The sequence below is a fragment of the Montipora foliosa genome, chromosome 1 (assembly GCF_036669935.1).
Source record: "Montipora foliosa isolate CH-2021 chromosome 1, ASM3666993v2, whole genome shotgun sequence".
NCBI classification, from domain to species: Eukaryota; Metazoa; Cnidaria; class Anthozoa; order Scleractinia; family Acroporidae; genus Montipora; species Montipora foliosa.
In genome coordinates this window covers 35,105,996-35,126,115 of record NC_090869.1, presented here as the reverse complement: position 1 = coordinate 35,126,115, position 20,120 = coordinate 35,105,996, and the positions used below count along the sequence as shown (strand labels likewise).

At 40.6% G+C, this 20,120-nt stretch overlaps 1 protein-coding gene across 2 annotated transcripts in view; it reads right to left on the bottom strand.

Annotated features, from left to right (window-relative positions):
• LOC137997379 (trafficking protein particle complex subunit 8-like) overlaps positions 1 to 10,638 on the bottom strand; it is a 31,272-nt gene extending 20,634 nt beyond the window's left edge. Inside the window, exons 1-10 of one of the 2 annotated variants that reach the window (XM_068843345.1) lie at positions 10,354 to 10,638; positions 7,133 to 7,315; positions 6,855 to 6,944; positions 6,088 to 6,259; positions 5,737 to 5,893; positions 3,845 to 4,297; positions 3,313 to 3,419; positions 2,288 to 2,438; positions 1,169 to 1,263; positions 664 to 769 (exon numbers count right to left, since the gene is read on the bottom strand). In XM_068843345.1, the coding sequence (XP_068699446.1) occupies positions 664 to 769; positions 1,169 to 1,263; positions 2,288 to 2,438; positions 3,313 to 3,419; positions 3,845 to 4,297; positions 5,737 to 5,893; positions 6,088 to 6,259; positions 6,855 to 6,944; positions 7,133 to 7,315; positions 10,354 to 10,510 (1,671 nt within the window). In that variant the 5' untranslated portion in view covers positions 10,511 to 10,638. Of the gene's footprint in view, positions 1 to 663; positions 770 to 1,168; positions 1,264 to 2,287; positions 2,439 to 3,312; positions 3,420 to 3,844; positions 4,298 to 5,736; positions 5,894 to 6,087; positions 6,260 to 6,854; positions 6,945 to 7,126; positions 7,316 to 10,353 lie in introns of both variants that reach the window. The other variant, XM_068843338.1, reaches the window with a different exon arrangement.
• Between the last annotated feature and the right edge of the window lie 9,482 nt (positions 10,639 to 20,120).

The following is a 20,120-nucleotide window of genomic DNA, read 5'->3' as shown; positions in this document are numbered from 1 at the left end:
GCTATAAATTTTAGGAATCCACCTACAACTTCCGCAGCACCAGCTACTTCTTACATCATATTTTCTCGGACAAAGGGAAAAATATGCGCAGAACTTTTGAGAAAAGGTTTCTAAATCTTAAACGACTACCATTTTGGATTTATGACGTGTTAGAGCCCCCGATACATTATACACTGCTGAGGGCTTTTGGAAAAGCAAATTGCCATGTAAGAAACAAGCAATTCGACATTGCATTGCATAAACGTTGGTTTCCTCGACACTTAAGGTGCCTATTCTCTCCGAATCTCTAGGTGTGGGGAGCGTAAGCAACACTTGGACAGAACTAGCAGTAATATGGACCAACGACCGTGATGCGAGAGGCACGGTTTTATTCGCGATTTTATGCAAAATTTATTTGAAAACGGGAATGCAAAGCAGTTTGAAGCGTAAAATCGAAAATAGACCCATGCCTCTGACATCACGGTCGTGGGTCCAAATAACTGCTAGTTCTGCCAAGTTCACGTGCTTGCATGGCACAGAAAAAGCGGCGAAATTCTGGGTAACAATGGTGGCATATGTTTGCTTTGGAAGGGGATATTTATATTGCGAACGATAATATTTCAGTTTAGGTTGCACTTCAAGCTCCCTCTAAGAGGTTCGTGTCTGCCTGACCAGAGCTATTACCTCAGCGGTCATTCTCATGAACTGCATGGCGGAGTCGACGTAAGCATTGCGTGACTTAAGTGCTTCAGTGCTAAGGAGAGTGGCTCTGATGGCAAACTGGTGTTGCCTGTGGATAAAACCAAAACAACAATAGCCTTATTGACTTCTGGATACGTACTTTGTCACACAACAAAAAAAAAGAGACCATTTTCGCTGGAAAAACTTCACTGAAAGACATAATAGGGGATTTCGGGTGTTTCCCACCAAAATTTATCTTGAAGATAGACTGAAGCCTGCCTAAATCCCATTCATTTACTGTAATTTCAGTCAAAACGTCCCCAAACAAAAAATGGCAGACAAAGCAGTGTAAAGGACTAAGTGATGCTGTGTTGTTGTTGTTGTTGTTAGAACTGTAATGGCCAAAACAAAATTTCATCAGGACGATAACTGAGCACACAGATAGGAAAAAAAATCTAAAAATAGGATGGAAACAAAAAAAATACACAATCATTGAACTTGTAAATACCTGCATGCATTAAGGTATGTCGTAATTGAAGTCTCCATGTAGTGGGTGGGATATGGCCGCTGCGATGTCATGAAAGCAGATAAAGCTGCCATTTCCTTAGAATGTAAAAGCCACGTATTAGGCAATATTTATTATGTTTAAGGACGGTGCCTACTAATTCAAAGGTATTTTTGCGCGGTTTACTGAATATGCGGAAAAAGCAGATCTTGACAAGTGTTATTGAAATCCAAAAAGAAAATTGGGGGTAACCACGCATTTTTCGAAGATAATTGATCAACAATATTTGTAAAAAGCTTTAAAATTCAAAGCAATGTATGGCGTTTTTTGCCAAATTGAAGCTTAATTATCTCTGCAAAATGCGTGGTTACCCCCAATTTTCTTTTCGGATACCAAGAACACTTGCTAAGTTCTGCTTTCTCCGCATAGTTTTGAACCGCGCAAAAATATCCCTGTATTAGTAAGCACCACCCATAGGAAATCCGAGTATCTCGAGATGCGCAGAATGTATGCGCAATAATAGTAGGCACCGTCCTTAATACATGTGTCGTCAAAAAGGAAAAATGTCATGCACTACATGTACCGCAAATGGTAAGAATGCCTGACCAGTACTGGGCACATTATCCACATAATGGTACCCTCCCAACTTAGTCCTTAAAACCTGATGAATCATGGACAGAATGCAAAGAATTAAGAAATAATTTCTTCACAATCGTTTATTATTGAAGGCTTTCAAGGCAATTTTAAGATGAGGATCAAATGAGACTTGGGTCAAGAAAGCATTCTACAAACGAGTGAAGGGAAGGTCGTCGACCTAATTTACAGTGTAAGTGTAACTCATCTGAGACAGATATTTTAAATTTAATTATTCATTTTTTTTAACTTTTTAATTTTCTTTTTGGAGGGAGCCCAATGCTATGGGCTTTATGGTTTCCGTAATGTTGTAGCCCTTTTTTGGCAATTCCTTCTCCTAAGGAAATAAGCAACCATGGCGGTTTTCTTCCTTTTGTTCTGTATTGTGGCAAAATTTAATACACTTGAAATAGCGCATTAATGAATTGTTAAAAACTGACAATGTCCTAAAGGCTTTGGTATCTCAACATTGATGGAAATTTCTCCTACCAGTGCTCCGGCAAAGTAAAACCAGGCATGCTCGTTGTTAAATTCCCTTTTGGCTGTATGGTAACAGTTGTACGCAAATTCGTAGTTTTGGACCAGAAAAGCTAAGTCGCCCAGTTTACGTTGATACAGTTCTGGTGCATCACTTGTGTAACTGAGAAAAACAAGAAAATTTGCCTTGAGTGAACGAAGGTAAGTACATATGTCGGCAAGACATGGGTTTCATTAGAAGCCGGTCACCGGCGGTATACCACCGTCTGTCAGAAATGTGCCTCTCACCGCCGGCTTATCTGCCTTGGATTTTCACTCAAACCCTTGTAAAAGACAAGAGTGACCATTGCTTGCATTTATTAACGCAGGCATCTACTTCAGGTATTGAAATCCCTGGTAAGAAATAATGCTGATGATGATGACAAAGGTGATGACAGTTGTTATGTCTAATCATGAAATTCACCATGTCGCAAAACTCCTCGTGATCTTTATTACCCACCATGCCTTAGGTACCGTTTCATGATAGCATACTTGACATCTCCCTTTTTTTTTTTCTTTTAACAAGGAGTGGGCTACGGTTACATGTTCTTAAGGCTTTCAAATAAAGTAACAACGAAACTGACGCAATATTCAAAAGAGAAATAAACAACACTATGCAAACAAATGTTCATAATCATTGTTTATAGTCTTTGAGGTATGTAGGATGCTTGACCAGTCGACCGGAATGAGTGCGCATTGTTGGTTTTAGTCCCTGATCAGACATCACTCCTGTTTAACGGATTCTACCATGATGGTTAGTTCGGGAAAGTTAGTTCGGGAAGTTGGCGAACTCGCTTGACCAACCCGTGAATTTTCTTTTGACTCTTTAATTAGTGAATGTGATACTTTCATTGAATTTTGTCTACCCATGCATGTAGAGTTGAGGATACTTAGCTGGTTAAGACAGAGGAAACCACTTACTATTGCCAAAATGAATGATTAATGACTTAAGTTTGCAAGCGTGACTACGCAAAAATGCAAAATTCTGGATAACTTACATAATTCCAGGTACCAAGCCAGATGCCAGTCCAGCTGGCTTTCCTCCTCCGAACCATTTCTTGGTTGCAGAGAAGATGGAACGATGGAGACCTTTACGTGACAGTATCTGCAAACAAAATGCAAAAACTAATCAGTTTGCTCTTTCAGTGGATATGAAAACAGTCATGTGCTGCTAAAAAGGGCTGTGAACACAAAACTTAAACTGATGCCTGCTTGCACTTACAGAGGGTTGCACACTTGTGCAACTAAAGATTTGCCTCAGATGAGTGGGTGATACTGCATGAACACATTATTAGATTTCACTTAATAGACTTCACTCTGTCTAACGCCAGACGATTTTACTCGTCAATGGGGGCAGTCCAGGGCAGTTCAGGTGTCAATGAGTTAATTAATTAATTAACTCTTTCCCTCCTGAAATGTCTACATATGGATTTGACTCTGTCCCAGCCCCAGACAATTTTACTGGTTAGCGAGGCAACCATTAGGGATGAAAGGGTTAAGGGTTAACAACGGTAAGACACAATGCAATACCTGATCATTAAGGTATCTCATCAGCTTTTCAATGTACTGGAGCAGACCTCTGTAACCCAGCTCATGAACAAATATTTTTATCCTATCATGATCACTTAAACTCAGGCACAATCCATGGTTTCTCTGAGACGCAGTTCCCCTTGTACCCCCAGAGAAATGCCGACTTGAGAAGTAGCGGTAATGACTAGCGAGATGGTGATGATGTTTATCATTTTGTCTTGAAGGAAACTGCTTTGCTGGTACTTCTTTCTCCAGCTCATCTTCACATTCAGCTCCATCATCAAATGTTAGAGGGCCAATAAGGATAGGCCCTGAGCTATTACGGACACGCCCTGGTCCCACATCTGTTTCTTCCACTGCAGCTTCAGGATCAAAATTCTCATCTACTGCACAGTTTTCAGGATCGTCATCCATAGCCTGAGTGTCTTGATCTACTTCTTCATCATCCCAGTCCTGTCAACAAAAAGTTTGTGATTAGGAATACCCGTAGTTCAGTTTAATTTGAAGGTGATAACTCTGGAAGTTAGGGAAACAGCTTAATTAACCCTTTGATGCCTAAACCGGCCTAAACTGGCCATACATGTACTTAGTTACTCTGTCTAATGCCAGACAATTTTACTCCTCAATGGGGAACCCCCAGGAGTCAAAGAAAGTAAAAGAAAAGACTAAGAGATGTCCCATTTGAGACTGGGTTTTTTTTTTCCATGCATTTTGACAAAAAAACTGCTTACAGTTACAAGTACAGTACAGTACATGTGAATTACTTTCTCAAATGCTATGTTTATTTTAGCAAATGGTTTGAACCCAGGAGTTACAGTATATCAAAAGTTGATGCAGTAAAATCATCCAGGCGACCGCAAGAGTAACGCTGAAAGGAACTGTTGTTGGTAACATTGACTGAGTCATCTCAACAACCTGAGAAGTCATTCTCAGAGTCAGGTGACTTGTGTATAGTTTTAGTGAATCATATAGAATGGTACACTGTACTCTGATCTTTGACCTGATTGGTCAGAAGAAATGTAATGCTAATGGTCTGCTGGTTGAGAAGGCTGTGATTCATGACTCTCTATCTGTAGAAGGTCTGAAACTTCGTTCCTGTTTGTCTTTTCTGTTGATCAGGATTTTGAGGTTGTCAAAACCAAGTGATGATTTTGGGCACAATACTAGCAAATTATTGACTTTTAGTGTGCCCAAGGCTGGGAGGGAAGTGAGATTGGAATTGGGAGAAATTTGACAAAAATCTGCCCCGAGCAGCATTGGAATCTGCATGCCTTGTTTCTCTTCTTTGTATTTGGAGAGGTATCCATGAGGAAAGAGCAAAGTGTCTCAAACACCCATCAAATTCCTCTAACAACATAGAAATGAAAGCCAAGTGAACTTCATTTATCTGACTGTCAATAAAATGAAATTTGGCAAAGAGAACTTGCTATTTGTAGTTTTTAAGGAAATTTCCTTAGATCAGATGAATCAAGCAGAGATAGACCATAAAGATTGCAATTTACAGTTAATGTACGGGATCAACAACTGGATTAAATAACATGCTGCCACGCTACCTTGAAATCCTTAGTGTTGTCTGCTTTAACTAATGTTAGAATGGTAAGAAGCTGCTTTATCACTATAAGGCATTCAGTAATTTTTTTTTCTGTTTTATACAGAAAATGTTGATTAGGCAAAGATGTGGTTTTTAGAAAATTGTGCAGATGAACATCACAGAATCCTGTCAAAGATACATGTACAGTAAATGTCTCTGCCAAAGTGAAAAACAATTCAACAAAGCAACTACATTGTAGGATAGACGAAGATAAAAGAAGAGAAAGCAAAGATGCTGTTCAAATCAACAACTTTCACTGTATATAATTATGATTGTAAACAGTGTACATATAATATCATACCAGACTATCTTCGCTAGTTGGGATAATGAACTGACTCCATGGATCTGGTAAGTTTGGTCGTGGATTGGTTCCAGTGACATGAACTGAATTGATCTGCAGCAGATGACATGCATTTGGACCATAGACAGACTTCATACTCTGATAAACAGCTTCCGCTCTATAAAGAGGGAAAAAAGATGAACGTTATATCTGAGTGAGGACCCGTGGCTGTCAACACAAAGGGGTACTCAGGTTGAACAAAATACATTTTGCCAACCTCTAAATCAATAACATTTAGGTAAGAAATACGTAAAGAACAAATTGCTCATCAGGCATCATCTGTACAGTACCTGTATCACTAGTGCAACTTACTTAGACTCTTCACCTGCACTGACATCATGCAAGAGCAGGTGATATTTGAATACAGTGCTGGTGAACCATCTGAAATGACCATGTTGTTCTGACTGCTGCTCTATCTGCTGTGAGCTCATTGTGGCAAAGGCATTCATGGGGTCAGGATTCTGTGAGGATACAACTATTAAACCTTTGAAAATAATATTATTGAATGTTAAGGAAACAGATTCACTGTAATAGAGGTTCAGGTTGCTAACTAAAAATACCATAAGTGTGAAAAAGATGGATAATAAATAGGTTATGGATGATTTAGTGACAGTGTAGTATCGTGGGTCAGTAGGTGTAGACTAAAACATATGAACAAAGGCACCAGCCTGAGAATGAACTTTTATAATGAATACAGATTTCTGTCGATGATAGCATATCCCACTCATTTTCAACTCCCACATCTGTCCTCAGGATTAAGCCACAGCATTAAAGGAAAACCATGATACAATGTATTTCTTTTACAAGTTGGAAGCTACAAAAACACCCTTACTTGCACACTGAACATCCTGAAGTTCAAAACTTCACCTTCACCAGAAAATAAATCCAAGTGAAGTAGATCTGTTAGACCCCTTGTGCATTTCTCAAAACAATCTTTCCTTAAACATATACATGTAGAATCTCAAACAGACTGGCAAGTTTTAGTAGTAAATAAACGATTGTTGAAAATTTCTTTGTTCAGCATGAATTGTAATAGTAACCAATAATTATAATTATTTCAGTTTATTGCAAAAGGATACAAGCTAAAAAGTGCCGGATAAACTCATGGTCAGATGGTTTTACCAACTGAAAGAAACAATCTCTGAAGGCTTCAAACCATGGGGCAGATGCTGTTGAATAGATATAGAAATCTCAATTTCTGAATAACGAAAAGGCGCAAGATAATTGTTTTAATTACCACAAAATGCATGCATTATTATTTTTGTAAGGATTTCTTCAGGGTCTCTTATGGCAGCTTTATTAAAATCTCAATTTTATGAAGGAATTTCAGTTAACATAAATCTTAACTTACACTCACCCTTTGCCTGAACATCCGGCGTCAATGAACTTGGATCAGTATTGAGTGGCTGTGTGCGTGAAACAACCTCACTCAACAGTTTATTCACAACATGCTGAGGTGGATGAGTAGCAGACATTTCAACCAGTCTAATACGCCAGTTTTTCACAGGGTGGATTATACCAGAGGGGTCTCGGATATGAGCTGAAAATTAAGCATCAGACAATACTCTGTTAGCCTAGTGTCACCTCTGGGTGACAACGACACTGTGAAAGATAACTGAAGTTGTCAACTTTTGAGACTAATCAAGGCTGTACTCTAAGGAAAATTTTGGGGCACCCTTCGGACTCCCAAGCTTTTCAGCTGGAGTGCCCATCCCTCCAAGTTGGTCGCCCGAATTAATTAATTATTCATTTAATTATCTGAGATCAACAATGCAGCAAGATCTTCATCCATCTCTCTCTCAACAAAACATTGCTGCTACTGCTTTGGTGATCGTTGAACTCGCTAGTGCAAGAAAAACCCGCAACCCATCAAATTTTTCATGCCATACTTGAGAAAGATGAGAAAAGTGGCAATGCCACCGATGTTTTTCAGGTTTAAAAGTGAAAAATCAAAGATTGCGACAGGTTTATGTACAGATGTTTGGGTCTAATAAGGGTAAACGTTTTTACTGGTTAGTTGCATTGAAAATAAGTTTTCAAAACATGAATCAATGCCGCTTGATTCCCGTGGAGCTTTTGTGAAAACTGCCGTGAACCAGACAATGAAACCACCGTGGCCCAAAAGCTATTTCAATTTTTTTGTGAGCAAGTCATCTTGATCTGGACGAAAATCATCGCTACAGGACAGAGCTAAAATATCTTTCCTTATATTATCAGTAAAATGTTTAGCGTAATGAGCTTTTTGTGGATTCAGTCGAAGCGCCAGTCACAGCGTTATTTGTTTAGGGCACGCAATAATTTGTCACTACACCAAAGACAATGCAGGATTGCTCCGTTTCTAAAACAACAACAAATAACATGAAATCTTCCTTTTTTATTTCGTTATTTCTTATGCAGGGGAAAAACAACCATGACCTAAATGTATTTTAGCCAAGCAGGTGCAGCCACGAAAATTCGTAAAAATATTAAATTTGCATTAACTGCGATTCCCGGGTTCATACAGAAGTATATTGCACCGCTTTACCGGCCACTCTTTCCACTGTCAGAGCAGAGGTAACAACTCCAAGAAATGAACTCCATGTTCCAAATTTAATGCTATTTTTTGAGAAAGAATCGAAATTCGTGCCGCCACTGGCAGTCACGTGCAAAGTCAATGATTATGTTACATGTGAAATCACGTGGAATGCCCTTTGAATCGATTGTTTCGTAGGAAGAAAAAACATTTTCTAAAGTGTAACCACCAGCATATTAAAACTTTTAGCCGCCTTATCTGCTAGAAATACAATAAGCCAGAGTGCCTGGCTGGGCGACCGGGTAATTTTTCTCACTCGCCCGGAGCCAAATGTTAGTCACCTCAGGCGACCAGGTGCCGTTAGAGCACAGCCTTGCTAATGCACATTAGATTCTAGTCCAGTATTTGCACTTTGTGCCAGCATACATCTACATGTACAGCTGTACATCTACATCTACATGTTCCAGCACTCAGCGAAGTCCTTTTGACTTATGGTTGTTTCTCCTTAGTTGGCATCACAACATCACGCTAAGCCGGCCACTTCTGCTGGAGAGAAAAGGACAAAAACAACAACGAGAACGCCATCCCTTACTCTTCTCGAATCGTGTGTAGGTTCTTCTTTACAAAACTTATGAGCATGGAAGATACTATTTTGTGAGACGGGACTTATGGTTTATATCCAAGATAACTTGAAAGTCTAACCATTAGCTGATGAAATTACATTTAGGCAGCACTTTCTCCTGTGTTATTTTAAGATCGTGAGTGTTGGTCCAGTCGGGATTCAAACCCACAACATTGCACATGACAGCCAGATGCTCAACCAACTGAGCCACTGGTGCACATAGCAATAAGTTTTTATCAGGGATGCTGCTGAAGGCAGTTGTTATCCTTATCTTCAAGTGCTCCAACATTGTGACCTCACAAGGCTGTGCTCTAACGGCGCCCGGTCGCCTGAAGCAACTAACATTTGGCTTCGGGCGAGTGACAAAAATTACCCGGTCACCCGGCCTGGCACTCTGGCTTATTGTATTTTGAGCAGATAAGCAGGCTAAAAATTTTAATATGCTCGTGGCTACAGTTTACGAAACCTCTCAGAATTTTTTTTTTTTTACCAAACAATCGGTGCAAAGGCCGTTTCACATGATTCCACACCTACCATAATCCTTGGCTTTGCTCGTGACCGCCCATGGCCACATGGATTTCAATTCCTTCTCAAAAAATAGAGTTCAATTTGGCACTTGGAGTTTGGCATTTATTGGTTATAGTCTTAAAAAATAAAAGTTGTTACTTCTGCTCTGACAGGGGTAAAGCGCGGCCGTCGATGCGGTATTTTTTGTTGTATGAACCGGGAATCGCAGTTTAAGCAAATTTAATATTTTTATGATTTTTTGATGCTGAGCCTGCTTGGCTCAAATATATTTCGTAATGGTTGTTGACGCTTCGACCGAATCCACAAAAAGCTCATTCAACTTAAAATTTTACTGATAAATACATTACCTTGTTTTCTCCAATACTATAGTTTTTATCTCTCACACAAGTTACATTAACAAATTGGCAGTCATTTGTCCCTCTTTTGTGTGATAGATTATTTGCATGGAAAAAAAGAACTGTTATTTTGGAATACTGAATAAGTAAACTCAGCGAAAGCCTACACAGGAAGAACATCAATGTTTTTTATATGCCCTTTCCTTAGATTTGATCATTTTAGCTTGTTGATCCGAAATTTCGTTTAACAGCTATACGTTAATCCCAATTTACAATGAGGCAACCCAAGAATGACAACTTAAAGAAACTTAACATGTACAATTGTACATGCAGATAATCAAAGATAAGACGCTGCAAAATGCAAAACAAACCCCAGATGAAACAGTTCCAATAGTATGCCACTCAAAGAATCTAAACACGATCCCTGCAGTTTCTGAGAACTTGTCTCCCAAGAATCTTACGCTATGTTCGAATATGGTTATCCTTCCGCACTATCATGATCATATAATTATGTAAATCTCTATCTCTCAAACATTTGATTTGTTCGCATTTTGCCTGAGAATTATCTCAGAAGCCTTTACCTTCATTCGTAAGATGACAAAATGGTCGCACCATCTCCACGAAACTCAAGTTATTTTTCTGGCAGATTTTCTCAACGTCGTCACTGCACATAACAGCAACCATGGGGCAAAATGCACTCTGTATAAACTCGTCGGCACTCTGGGTGCATTGAGCCATGGTTGGTTAGGAGTCGTCAAATATCTCCAGAACTTCAAACCATGAATTCAAGAATTATTTGCATTTCGAGCGAGTATTCGACACGTTGTAGCAAAAATAGCAGTAATCTTCGTCCGCCATTTTGAGATTCAAAACCTCTATTGCGCAAGTGCACAGTTCTTTTGCAATGAAAAAAGGTCCGCAGAGAGTGCAAAAGAACCTGTCCTTTCACATTGATTCTGGGAAGAGCAAAACGTTTTGTTAAAATACGCTAACTATTCTACACTTTCCATTGCCGTAATCATCACGAGCTATCTTAACATTTGAGAGCACTTATTGCTTGTTTTTTTTTTTTTATGAGAGACCTACATTTATAGGATTTTCGTGCGCCAGTTCGTGATGAGTTTGGGTATCATCTCTTCGCGGTAAACTAGTTGCAGCGATAGTGTGGCCTGTTGATCACGGCACTAAACAATGTCTCCCTTCTTGGTGAATTCTTCATGGGTTGCGTAAATGCTTCTTGGTTTGATGTCCTTTTCCGGCTTTAGGACAATCAGCTGTTCAACCCTGAAACGTCAAGGAAAAGTTATCTTAAAAAGCTTCATTACAAGTCATCCAGAATGAAACCATTGAAAATGCCGTGAGAAAATTATAAATTGAAAACGTTTCATTGCAAAGCCACTCAAGGAGAGCACGGACAAAAAAATCAGAAAGGCATAAATAAAAATTGTAAGCTAGTAACTAGCAATGGTAATTCAATAGAAATTCACAAAGGAGAATTGAATATGTATAAAAGGGATGTTTAGGGAACGGGGGGAACTGCTGAGTTTTATTCAGAAGCAGGGGATCTTTATTTTCGAGTATTTTCTAATTTTTTTATAATTTTTTACAATTGTCTTTTTTCCATTTCCCATTTTCCCGAATGGCTGCTTCAATTATTCTTAACCTAAGAACTGGCGACGAGCTTGAAACATAACCTATGGAAATAACTTAACTCAAAAAGCATGAAACTGAAAAGAAGCAAAGGAACACGTACACTTTCCACCTCTTACTCACTACGTAAGGCCCTCACTGAAATCTCGGTTGGTATAGTGATTTTATTAAAAGATTTGTCATAATACCCCATATACTTACAAGAGACGATTTCTTCATGGAGTTTTCTATTAAGCAATCACACGATGCAGATTGATTGATTTGCATTTAAAATTCCGTGTCAAGTCACACTGAAAAGAACTCTTCGTCTAAAAGGCTCGATTGCAAAAGTTTCCATCAATATTGGAAGAGTAATCTTGAAGGGTGCAACCCTTATGTGCAGTTATGAGATCTTATCTGTAATGTTTGGTGCCACTGCTACGTTAACGGGCAGAAAAATCAGGGACCTGACCTAAGGCCCTGTTTATGTGGAGAAAAGTTGTCTCGGGTAAGGTAAGAGGGTCATCCTCTCAGCTTCTCAACGTTAGCGAGCGGTTATATGAGAAAAGCATTGTTTCTTTTGCCCGAGTCAAGAGATGCCCGTCTCAGTTTCAATCATCTTGGCTTGACCGAGTTGACCCGACTAGGTGAGCCAAAGTGTTTACATAGGCCATTCCGGATATGCACAGGAAGTGAGGCGAGTTTCAAACTTGCACCAATCGATAAACAGACACCATCACATGAAGGATAACATTGACATTAGCTATCTTTCTAAGTTTGATGCTTTTATGTCGAACAGAGACCTCGTTACGGACTTTAAAACATAGTTAAAATTCCATACAAACTTCTCCAATTTTGAGGTTGCGTCCCCTAAATCCACATAAACTCTTAAAAACTTTTATCAGATTTTGGACAATTGGAAAATCCTGTCATGGCCCTACCATTTGGAAATAGTTGAGGTGAAAATTACTTTGTTTGCTTATTTTTATGAATATTACAGAAATCGTAAGACGTTTGTATGGATTTTTAACTGTTTTTAAGTCCGTAACTTCGTCTCTGTTCGGCCTAAAAGCATCAAACTTGGACAGATGGCCAATCACAATGTTATCTTTTATGTGATATAGTCAATTATCGATTGGTTCAAATTTGAAACTCGCCCCAGATCCCTGTGAAATTCCTGAAAGGCCTATAGATAAAAGTTGGCCTGGCTTGGAGGGTGAATATACCGTCGAAAACGGGTGACCCGGCTAGGAAGCCCACCCTTCTAGGCGAGCCAACTATTGTTTGCCCATGTAGATGGTTCGCCGCGTTTTATAAGGAAAAGTATAAAAAATTGGCTCGCCCAGGGTAGCTCGGGAGAGAGACCCTCCTACCCAGGGGCAACTTTTCTCCATATAAACGGGGCCTGAGGCCGGCCCCTATTTACTGTTATCACAGCCGTTTATGCTTGTTAAAAATTTCTCCATAAACGTAGAATAATAATTTAATCCACACTAGATTTTAAGACGTGGTGGCCAAAGTTTTTGAAATATCTTTTATGTGAAACAAGTATAAAACTCCAAATGCGAAGAATTGTGGGCCCCTAGATTACCCAGTGTGCTTCACTTATCGACGTGAGAAATAGTCAAAATTTAGTCAGTTCAATCAAAATGGCAGCATGCGAGATCCGGCAGAGCAAATCAATGCGATATGCAGTACAGTGGCCACAATCTTCATTGACTTTAGTGTTTGGAAGGTGATAAAAAAAAGAAAAGGTAGTATTTAGTAACCTTTCCAGTATTGTTTGTAATGTATACTGTGTAATGTAATGTTCATATAAACCAGAAGTTATTGATACCGGATGTTCGCTAGGACCTATGGGATATATTGAACAGAACGATCATGGCGTCCACCTATGCTGTAACACGTTTTCTTGCAACTGTTTATTAAATCGTTGTTAATCTTTTGCATCCTGTTTTGAAATCCATTAAAAACATCACAAATGGCGACGAGGATGGGATGCAAGTAATCGAAAACGGAAATCTTTGCGTTTAAAGTGTTAAATCAACCGGAAAATTCTACCGATCAGCCTTGTTTTCGATGCCTGCAGATTCTTCATCAACCACTTCGCCTTCGCAGCCTTCAGCAGCCTCTGCAATGGCAGTTAACCAACCGACCTTTCCTGAGTTTGATCTTCAACCAAGAGATACAGTACCCGTTCGCTTTGAGAAGTATGTCAAGCGTTTGGACAACATGTTTACAGCAATGAACATTACCCGAGCATCTCAAAAGAAAGCCATGTTGTTGCATTACGTGAGAGAAGAAACCTGTGATGTGTTTGAGACCATTACCGTTCCAGAACCGCCGAAAGGAAGTGACGAATACAAGACTGCCGTAAGGGCTCTTGTTGACCATTTCGAGCCTCAAAAGTGTGTGGATTATCACGTCTATGTCTTTCGTCAGGAAACGCAAAAGTCTGGTGAAAACATTATCGAGTTTTACACACGTCTCCAGCTGTTAGCACGCAAGTGTCAATTCGCCGATCCCGAACTGGAAATGAAGCGGCAGATTATTCAAGGAACCTCTCGCTTCGCCTGAGGCGTAAAGCAATCGAACAGAGCCTCAATCGTGAGAAATTGTTGAAAGTAGCTCTCGCCATGGAAACCGCCGACGAACAGGCCAGTGAGATGGAGAAACAGCAATCCAATGCACTGGGCTATGGTAGAAGTAAAGCAACCGTCAACAGAAAGAGAATTCTCGTGGTCTACCAAAGTCTGGTTTGCGTAGCAATAGGTGTGGTTTATGTGGTGGAAATTACCCACATCAAGGAAGTTGCCCTGCTCAAGGTAAAAAGTGTTTGAACTGTGGCAAAATGAACCATTTCTCCAAAGTTTGTCGTGGCAAACCCAATAATCGGTCAAAATCTTCGCACCCAAAGAAAACGTCAAGAGGTAAATACCATGTCAGGTCTGCAGATGTTGAAGAGTCTCCGAGTAGTGAAATGTCATCTCTAGTCGGTGTTGATAGTGACAACATAGAAGAGTATACTTTTAACATTGGTGCACAGGGACACGAAGCTGGCAAGCCTATCCTTCAGGTCACCATCAGGAACACACCAATCCGCATTATGGCAGATTCAGGAGCAACCGTGAATATCTTAAGCAAGAGAGACTTTGATGGCCTTAAATCAAAGCCACAACTGGTTGAAACAAGTGCCAAAGTGTATCCGTACATGTCTGATAAGCCACTAACCCTGTGTGGAAAGTTCGGAGCTACTGTCACCAATGGTAGCAGTTCATCCGTGGAAACATTCTATGTCGCAAAGGTTTCATCAAGCTCCATACTTAGCTGGACAACCTCACAAGCATTAAATCTTATTAAAGCAGTTAGTACGGTCGAACCTCCTGTTAGCCTACCACCTGATGCCCCAGATTTTCTCAAGGAATTTCGTAATCTAACCAGTGGAATGGGCAAGTACAAAGGTGAACCAGCACGCATACATGTAGATGAATCTGTCAAACCCGTGGCTCAGCCAGATCGCCGAGTCCCTTTCCATGTAAGAAAACAAGTGGAGGAAAAACTCAAACAGCTCGAAAATGATGACATCATTGAACGCGTAGAAGGCCCCACCCCTTGGGTATCGCCAATTGTTGTTGTGCCCAAGCCGAATAAACCGAACGAAATTACAATTTGTGTGGACATGCGTTCATTAAACAAAGCTATCATCAGGGAGCGACACATCATACCCACCATCAATGACGTAGTGTCGGACTTGAACGGTTTTAAAGTGTTTAGTAAGATCGACTTAAATCAAGGGTACCACCAGATCCCATTGCATCCCGACTCGAGAGCACTGAGCACATTTTCTACACACGTTGGACTGTTCCAATACAAACGTCTCAATTTTGGTCTCTCGTGCGCAGCAGAAATCTTCCAAAAGAAGATGGGTGATGCAATCCGTGGCATACCCTGCGTCAAGAACATCAGTGATGACATCTATGTTGGGGGCGCAGACCAAGACACGCATGACCGACATCTGAGACAAGTGTTCCGTCAACTCCAGGAGAGTGGTCTGACAATAAACTTACCTAAGTGTCAGTTTCGAGTTCCCACTATGCTCTTCTTTAGCCATGTGTTCTCTGAACAGGGCATGTCACCTGACCCTAAAAAGGTTGAAGCTCTTCAAAATGTTGTGCCACCAACCAATGTATCTGAAGTACGAAGCCTCCTTAGCTCAGCTGCATTCTGCTCTAGGTTCATCAAGAATTTTGCACTAATCACCAGGCCTCTTCGACAGCTGACCTGTAATGGAGTGAAGTGGCAGTGGACTGAGGAAGAACAGTCATCATTCGAACGCCTAAAAGCGGCACTATCTACCAAGACTACCCTTGGATACTTTGATCCAAAGAAACCTACATCCATCTTTGTCGATGGTAGTCCCATTGGTTTAGGTGCTGTCCTGACCCAGAAAGATGTTTCGACTAATGAAGTGACACCTTTGCATTATGCCAGTTTTCCACTGACACCAACTCAAGCTAGATATCCACAGATTGATCGTGAAGCTTTGTCAGTTTACTGGGCTGTAAAGCGCTTTCACTTGTTCATCTATGGAGGGGAATTTAAAGTTATCACAGACTATCAACCTCTGGTTTCCTTGTTCAACAACCCCACCTATAAACCGACCGCCAGGATAGAACGTTCGCTCATGGAGCTACAGCAGTACCGATTCACAGTAGAATATCGCCCTGGTGCCTCAAACCCAGCAGATTATGCTTCGAGACACCCAGTGGGAGACTTGGAATCTCACAATTATGAAATCGAGTCTGAAGACCACATCTCTTTTATTACAAGAAATGCAGTACCAAAAGCTGTAACACTGTCTGAGGTAGAATCTGCAACCGCAACGGATCCAATGCTACAAGCGGTTATATCTGCAATGTAATCTGGTTGCTGACATAAGGCGCCACCAGGTGTATCATTATCTGAGCTATCCCGCTATGAGCAAGTCAAGGAGCAGTTAACCTGCACTGACACTGTCCTGTTAAAATCGGATCAAGAGCGAATTGTTGACATCGCCCATGAAGGTCACTTGGGCATAGTGAAAACTAAGGCCCTCCTGCGAGAAAAGGTGTGGTTCCCATGCATGGACAAGATGGTTGAAACTAAGGTCAAGGCATGTTTACCGTGCCAAGTTGTAACCCCAGTGTACGCTAGAGAGCCTGTTCAAGTATCAACTCTTCCTGACAGCCCTTTTGATGAAGTAAGCATTGACTTTGCGCATGTTGAGGGTGAAACCCTACTTCTACTGGTTGATGATTATTCATGGTTCCCGTTTGTAGAACCAGTGTCGTCAACGTCCGCTAGTGCTGTCATACCTAAGTTAGATCAGCTATTTGCTACATTCGGAACTCCCAAGATTGTTAGATCAGACAATAGTCCACCTTTCAGCGGAGAAGAGATTGCCAAGTTTGCTCATGCGCTCGGTTTCAAGCACTGCAAGGTAACCCCATTATGGCCTAGGGCCAACGGTGAGGTGGAGAGATTCGTGAAAACACTGAAGAAGTGTCTTAAAGCCGCTAAAGTGGAAGGAAGAAACTGGAGAAAGGAACTGCGAGCGATTCTGAGAAACTATCGCACCTCTCCTCATCAAACTACTGGAGTGGCCCCAGCAGTATTGTTATTGAAACGTCCTGTGCGTAACAAGCTACCACAGACCAACTTCGTTGACCCTGTGTCGGAGATCGTCCACAAGCGCGATTTCTCGCAGAAATCCAAGTTCAAGGCTCATGCTGACAACAAGGTCTATGTGAAACCGAGCACTATCTCACCTGGAGAAACCGTACTAGTGAAGAGACCATTTACTGCGTCTAAAGGTGCAACTGTTTACGACCCTACCCCTTTGACTGTAGTGGATAAGAAAGGCAGCATGATTACTGTTCAGAACGAGAATCACACGGTTACCAGAAATTCCTCTTTCTTTAAAACTCTGGACCAGTCAGTCATCAACCATGGTGATGATCGGTCCCGTGACAGTGGTCTCGACTCTCCGGCTGACATCAAACACCAACAAGAGCTGCCTGCTGCACGCACACGTGCTCATGCTTCTGACCCGTCTGCATCAAAACCTGTGAGCTCCCCTGGCATGCAAGCTAATCTTACAAGTTCATCTAGCCCCATCCCAGAGAACCAAGCTAGTGCGTCTCACCCGGTTGGTCAACCACCATTGCGTAGATCTTCCAGGAAACGAGTTCCCCGTCAGATTCTTGATTTGTAGGCCTAGAGCCTTAGTCAACTATGAGCTCTGAACTATGACAGTATAGTGTGTTAAGTTAACAGTGCTGTCGCCTGTACAAAAACGTTTGTTTCTGTTGGACTTTGATTTCAGTCAGTAGTCATAGTTTCATGGACACTGATTAGTTGAAGTTTATTTTATTTCTTTCCATATTACTCTAGAGAGTTACCACTATGGGGAAAGAGATGTAATGTTCATATAAACCGGAAGTTATTGATACCGGATGTTCGTTAGGACCTATGGGATATATTGAACCAAGAGAAAATGAGGGGACAGAGAGGGAGGCTCAAGGGGTTGGCCGGGATATGTTATGTCCACGAAAGTTATTTTTAGACGAGCGGAAGTCTTTGTTCTAGCGGAAGTCTGTCTTCTGAGACGTCCGCGTGCAGTCTTGCCTCGCTCTCAGGTTCTTAGTGAAAAGAGAAAATGATGGCGTACGTGGAAGGCTGATGAATATATATTTTCTTTCAAACATCGGACCGAGGTTGGCCTGCATGCGGACGTCTCGGAAGACTTCCGCTCGTCTAAAAATAACTTTCGTGGACATGACATATCCCAAGCGCTGGACCGGGAGCCTCCTTCTCTGTCCCCTCATTTTCTCTTGATTGAACTGAACGATCATGGCGTCCACCTATGCTGTAACACGTTTTCTTGCAACTGTTTATTAAATTGTTGTTAATCTTTTGCATGCTGTTTTGAAATCCATTCAAAACATCACCTGTAATATTATAGCGATTGTAAGTATTCGCAATTTTTGTTTTGTATATTATTTCTTCTTTCTACTTTGCATTGTTTTATATGGTGTAAATTAACACCGTTTGTTTGGTAAGTAGTGTAGTGATCGTAAGTACTGTTAGTATTGTAAGTATAGTAAGTATTGTTAATAATGTAAATATAGTAAACATTGTAATAATAATAACAATAATAATAATAATAATAATAATAATAATAATAATAAATTTAGTACTTATATAGCCCATTCCAAAGCTTGTCTCAATGGACTTTACAATAAAGAGAAATATTAAAAATATGATACCAATTTGTTTTAAAAAATATGAGAAAATAATAAATATCTGGATATAAAAAAAAAAGTCGATATCATTGTCAAAAAGAAATGTCTTAAGTTCTTTCTTGAAAATTTCTACAGAAGCTCTCTGTTTAATATAGGAGGGTAGTTGGTTCCAGTGCTTAGGTGCACATGAAGAGAAAGCACGTCCACCATAGTAGTTTGTTCTGATTTTAGGGACACGGAGGAGATGTTTTGATCCAGATCTTAAAATTCTAGTTGGCACAAACAGGTCTAATAAGTCCCTTAAATAGTCTGGAGCAAGCCCTTTCAGCGATTTGTACGTCTGTAAGAGTATCTTACTGACGTACTAAGGATAAAAGTTAGCACTATTTTTTAGCTTTGGGTAAATGCAGCAGTTAATCTTTACTTAAAGAGCTGCATTTGGGGGACACTTTGTGACATTTTTTGTCAGTATTCCATGACATGAGTGATGTTGAAGAGCAAGGGGACACTTCGTGACGCTTATTGAAATCCTCGTGCATCTAATTTGGAGCATTTCTGGACATATGAATCGCCATCTTGAAAACAGTGATTGCGCGATTCCGTATCCATGGATACAAATCCATACCCTGACTCAAAACGCATGCGTGCGTGAAACACGTTTTATGTAGTTGTCAAAGCGCGGAGTGCGAAAACATCGCCAACCAGACGGCGAAAAGAAAAGAAATGTTTCAGTTACGATGTTTCATTGAATGTTTGACGGCCTTCAATATTTGCCCAGCGTAATAAAGTATGTTTAAGCACCCTGTTTGGTAACGGGGTGGCCGAGCGGTAAAATGTCTCATTGGTCACCGAATCTATCGCAAATCATTCGCCGTTTGGACAGGGCTTAACACTTAAACGCTCCAACTCAGTGGAAATCATTGGGAAGTAGGATTGAGCGTACTCCTGTAATTTTAAGAGACATTTTAAGACACTGTCACGGTTCTCAATAAATCTCTCGATTCACCTCCCCATACACGAAGAGCGAAGTGTTTTTGAATGAACCCTTTTGCAGCTTAGTGATTACATGGTACAAAAACGGCCATACTGGAACGCAAATCGCGCACTGGGACATCTAAAGCGAAGTAATTTCATTTATTTTTTAATTTATTTCAGATGTCCCAGTAGGCAATTTGCGATGCAGTATGGAGGTTTTTGCATCATGTGATCACAAGCTGCAAAAGGCCTGATTTGCATGTGACGTCATGGTTGCCACGTTGTTTGGCAAGGGCAATAGAGAGATTTAGCGAACTTCGGGTGGCAGTTTCACGTTTCACGTTAAATGGAGTGATGTTAGGAACGTAAGCTTCGCGTAACCTAGGGCAACTCGGAGTGGATTCTGTTAATGTTGAGTATGTAGTAACAAAAAACAATAACTTGTAATGTCGGATTGAGTC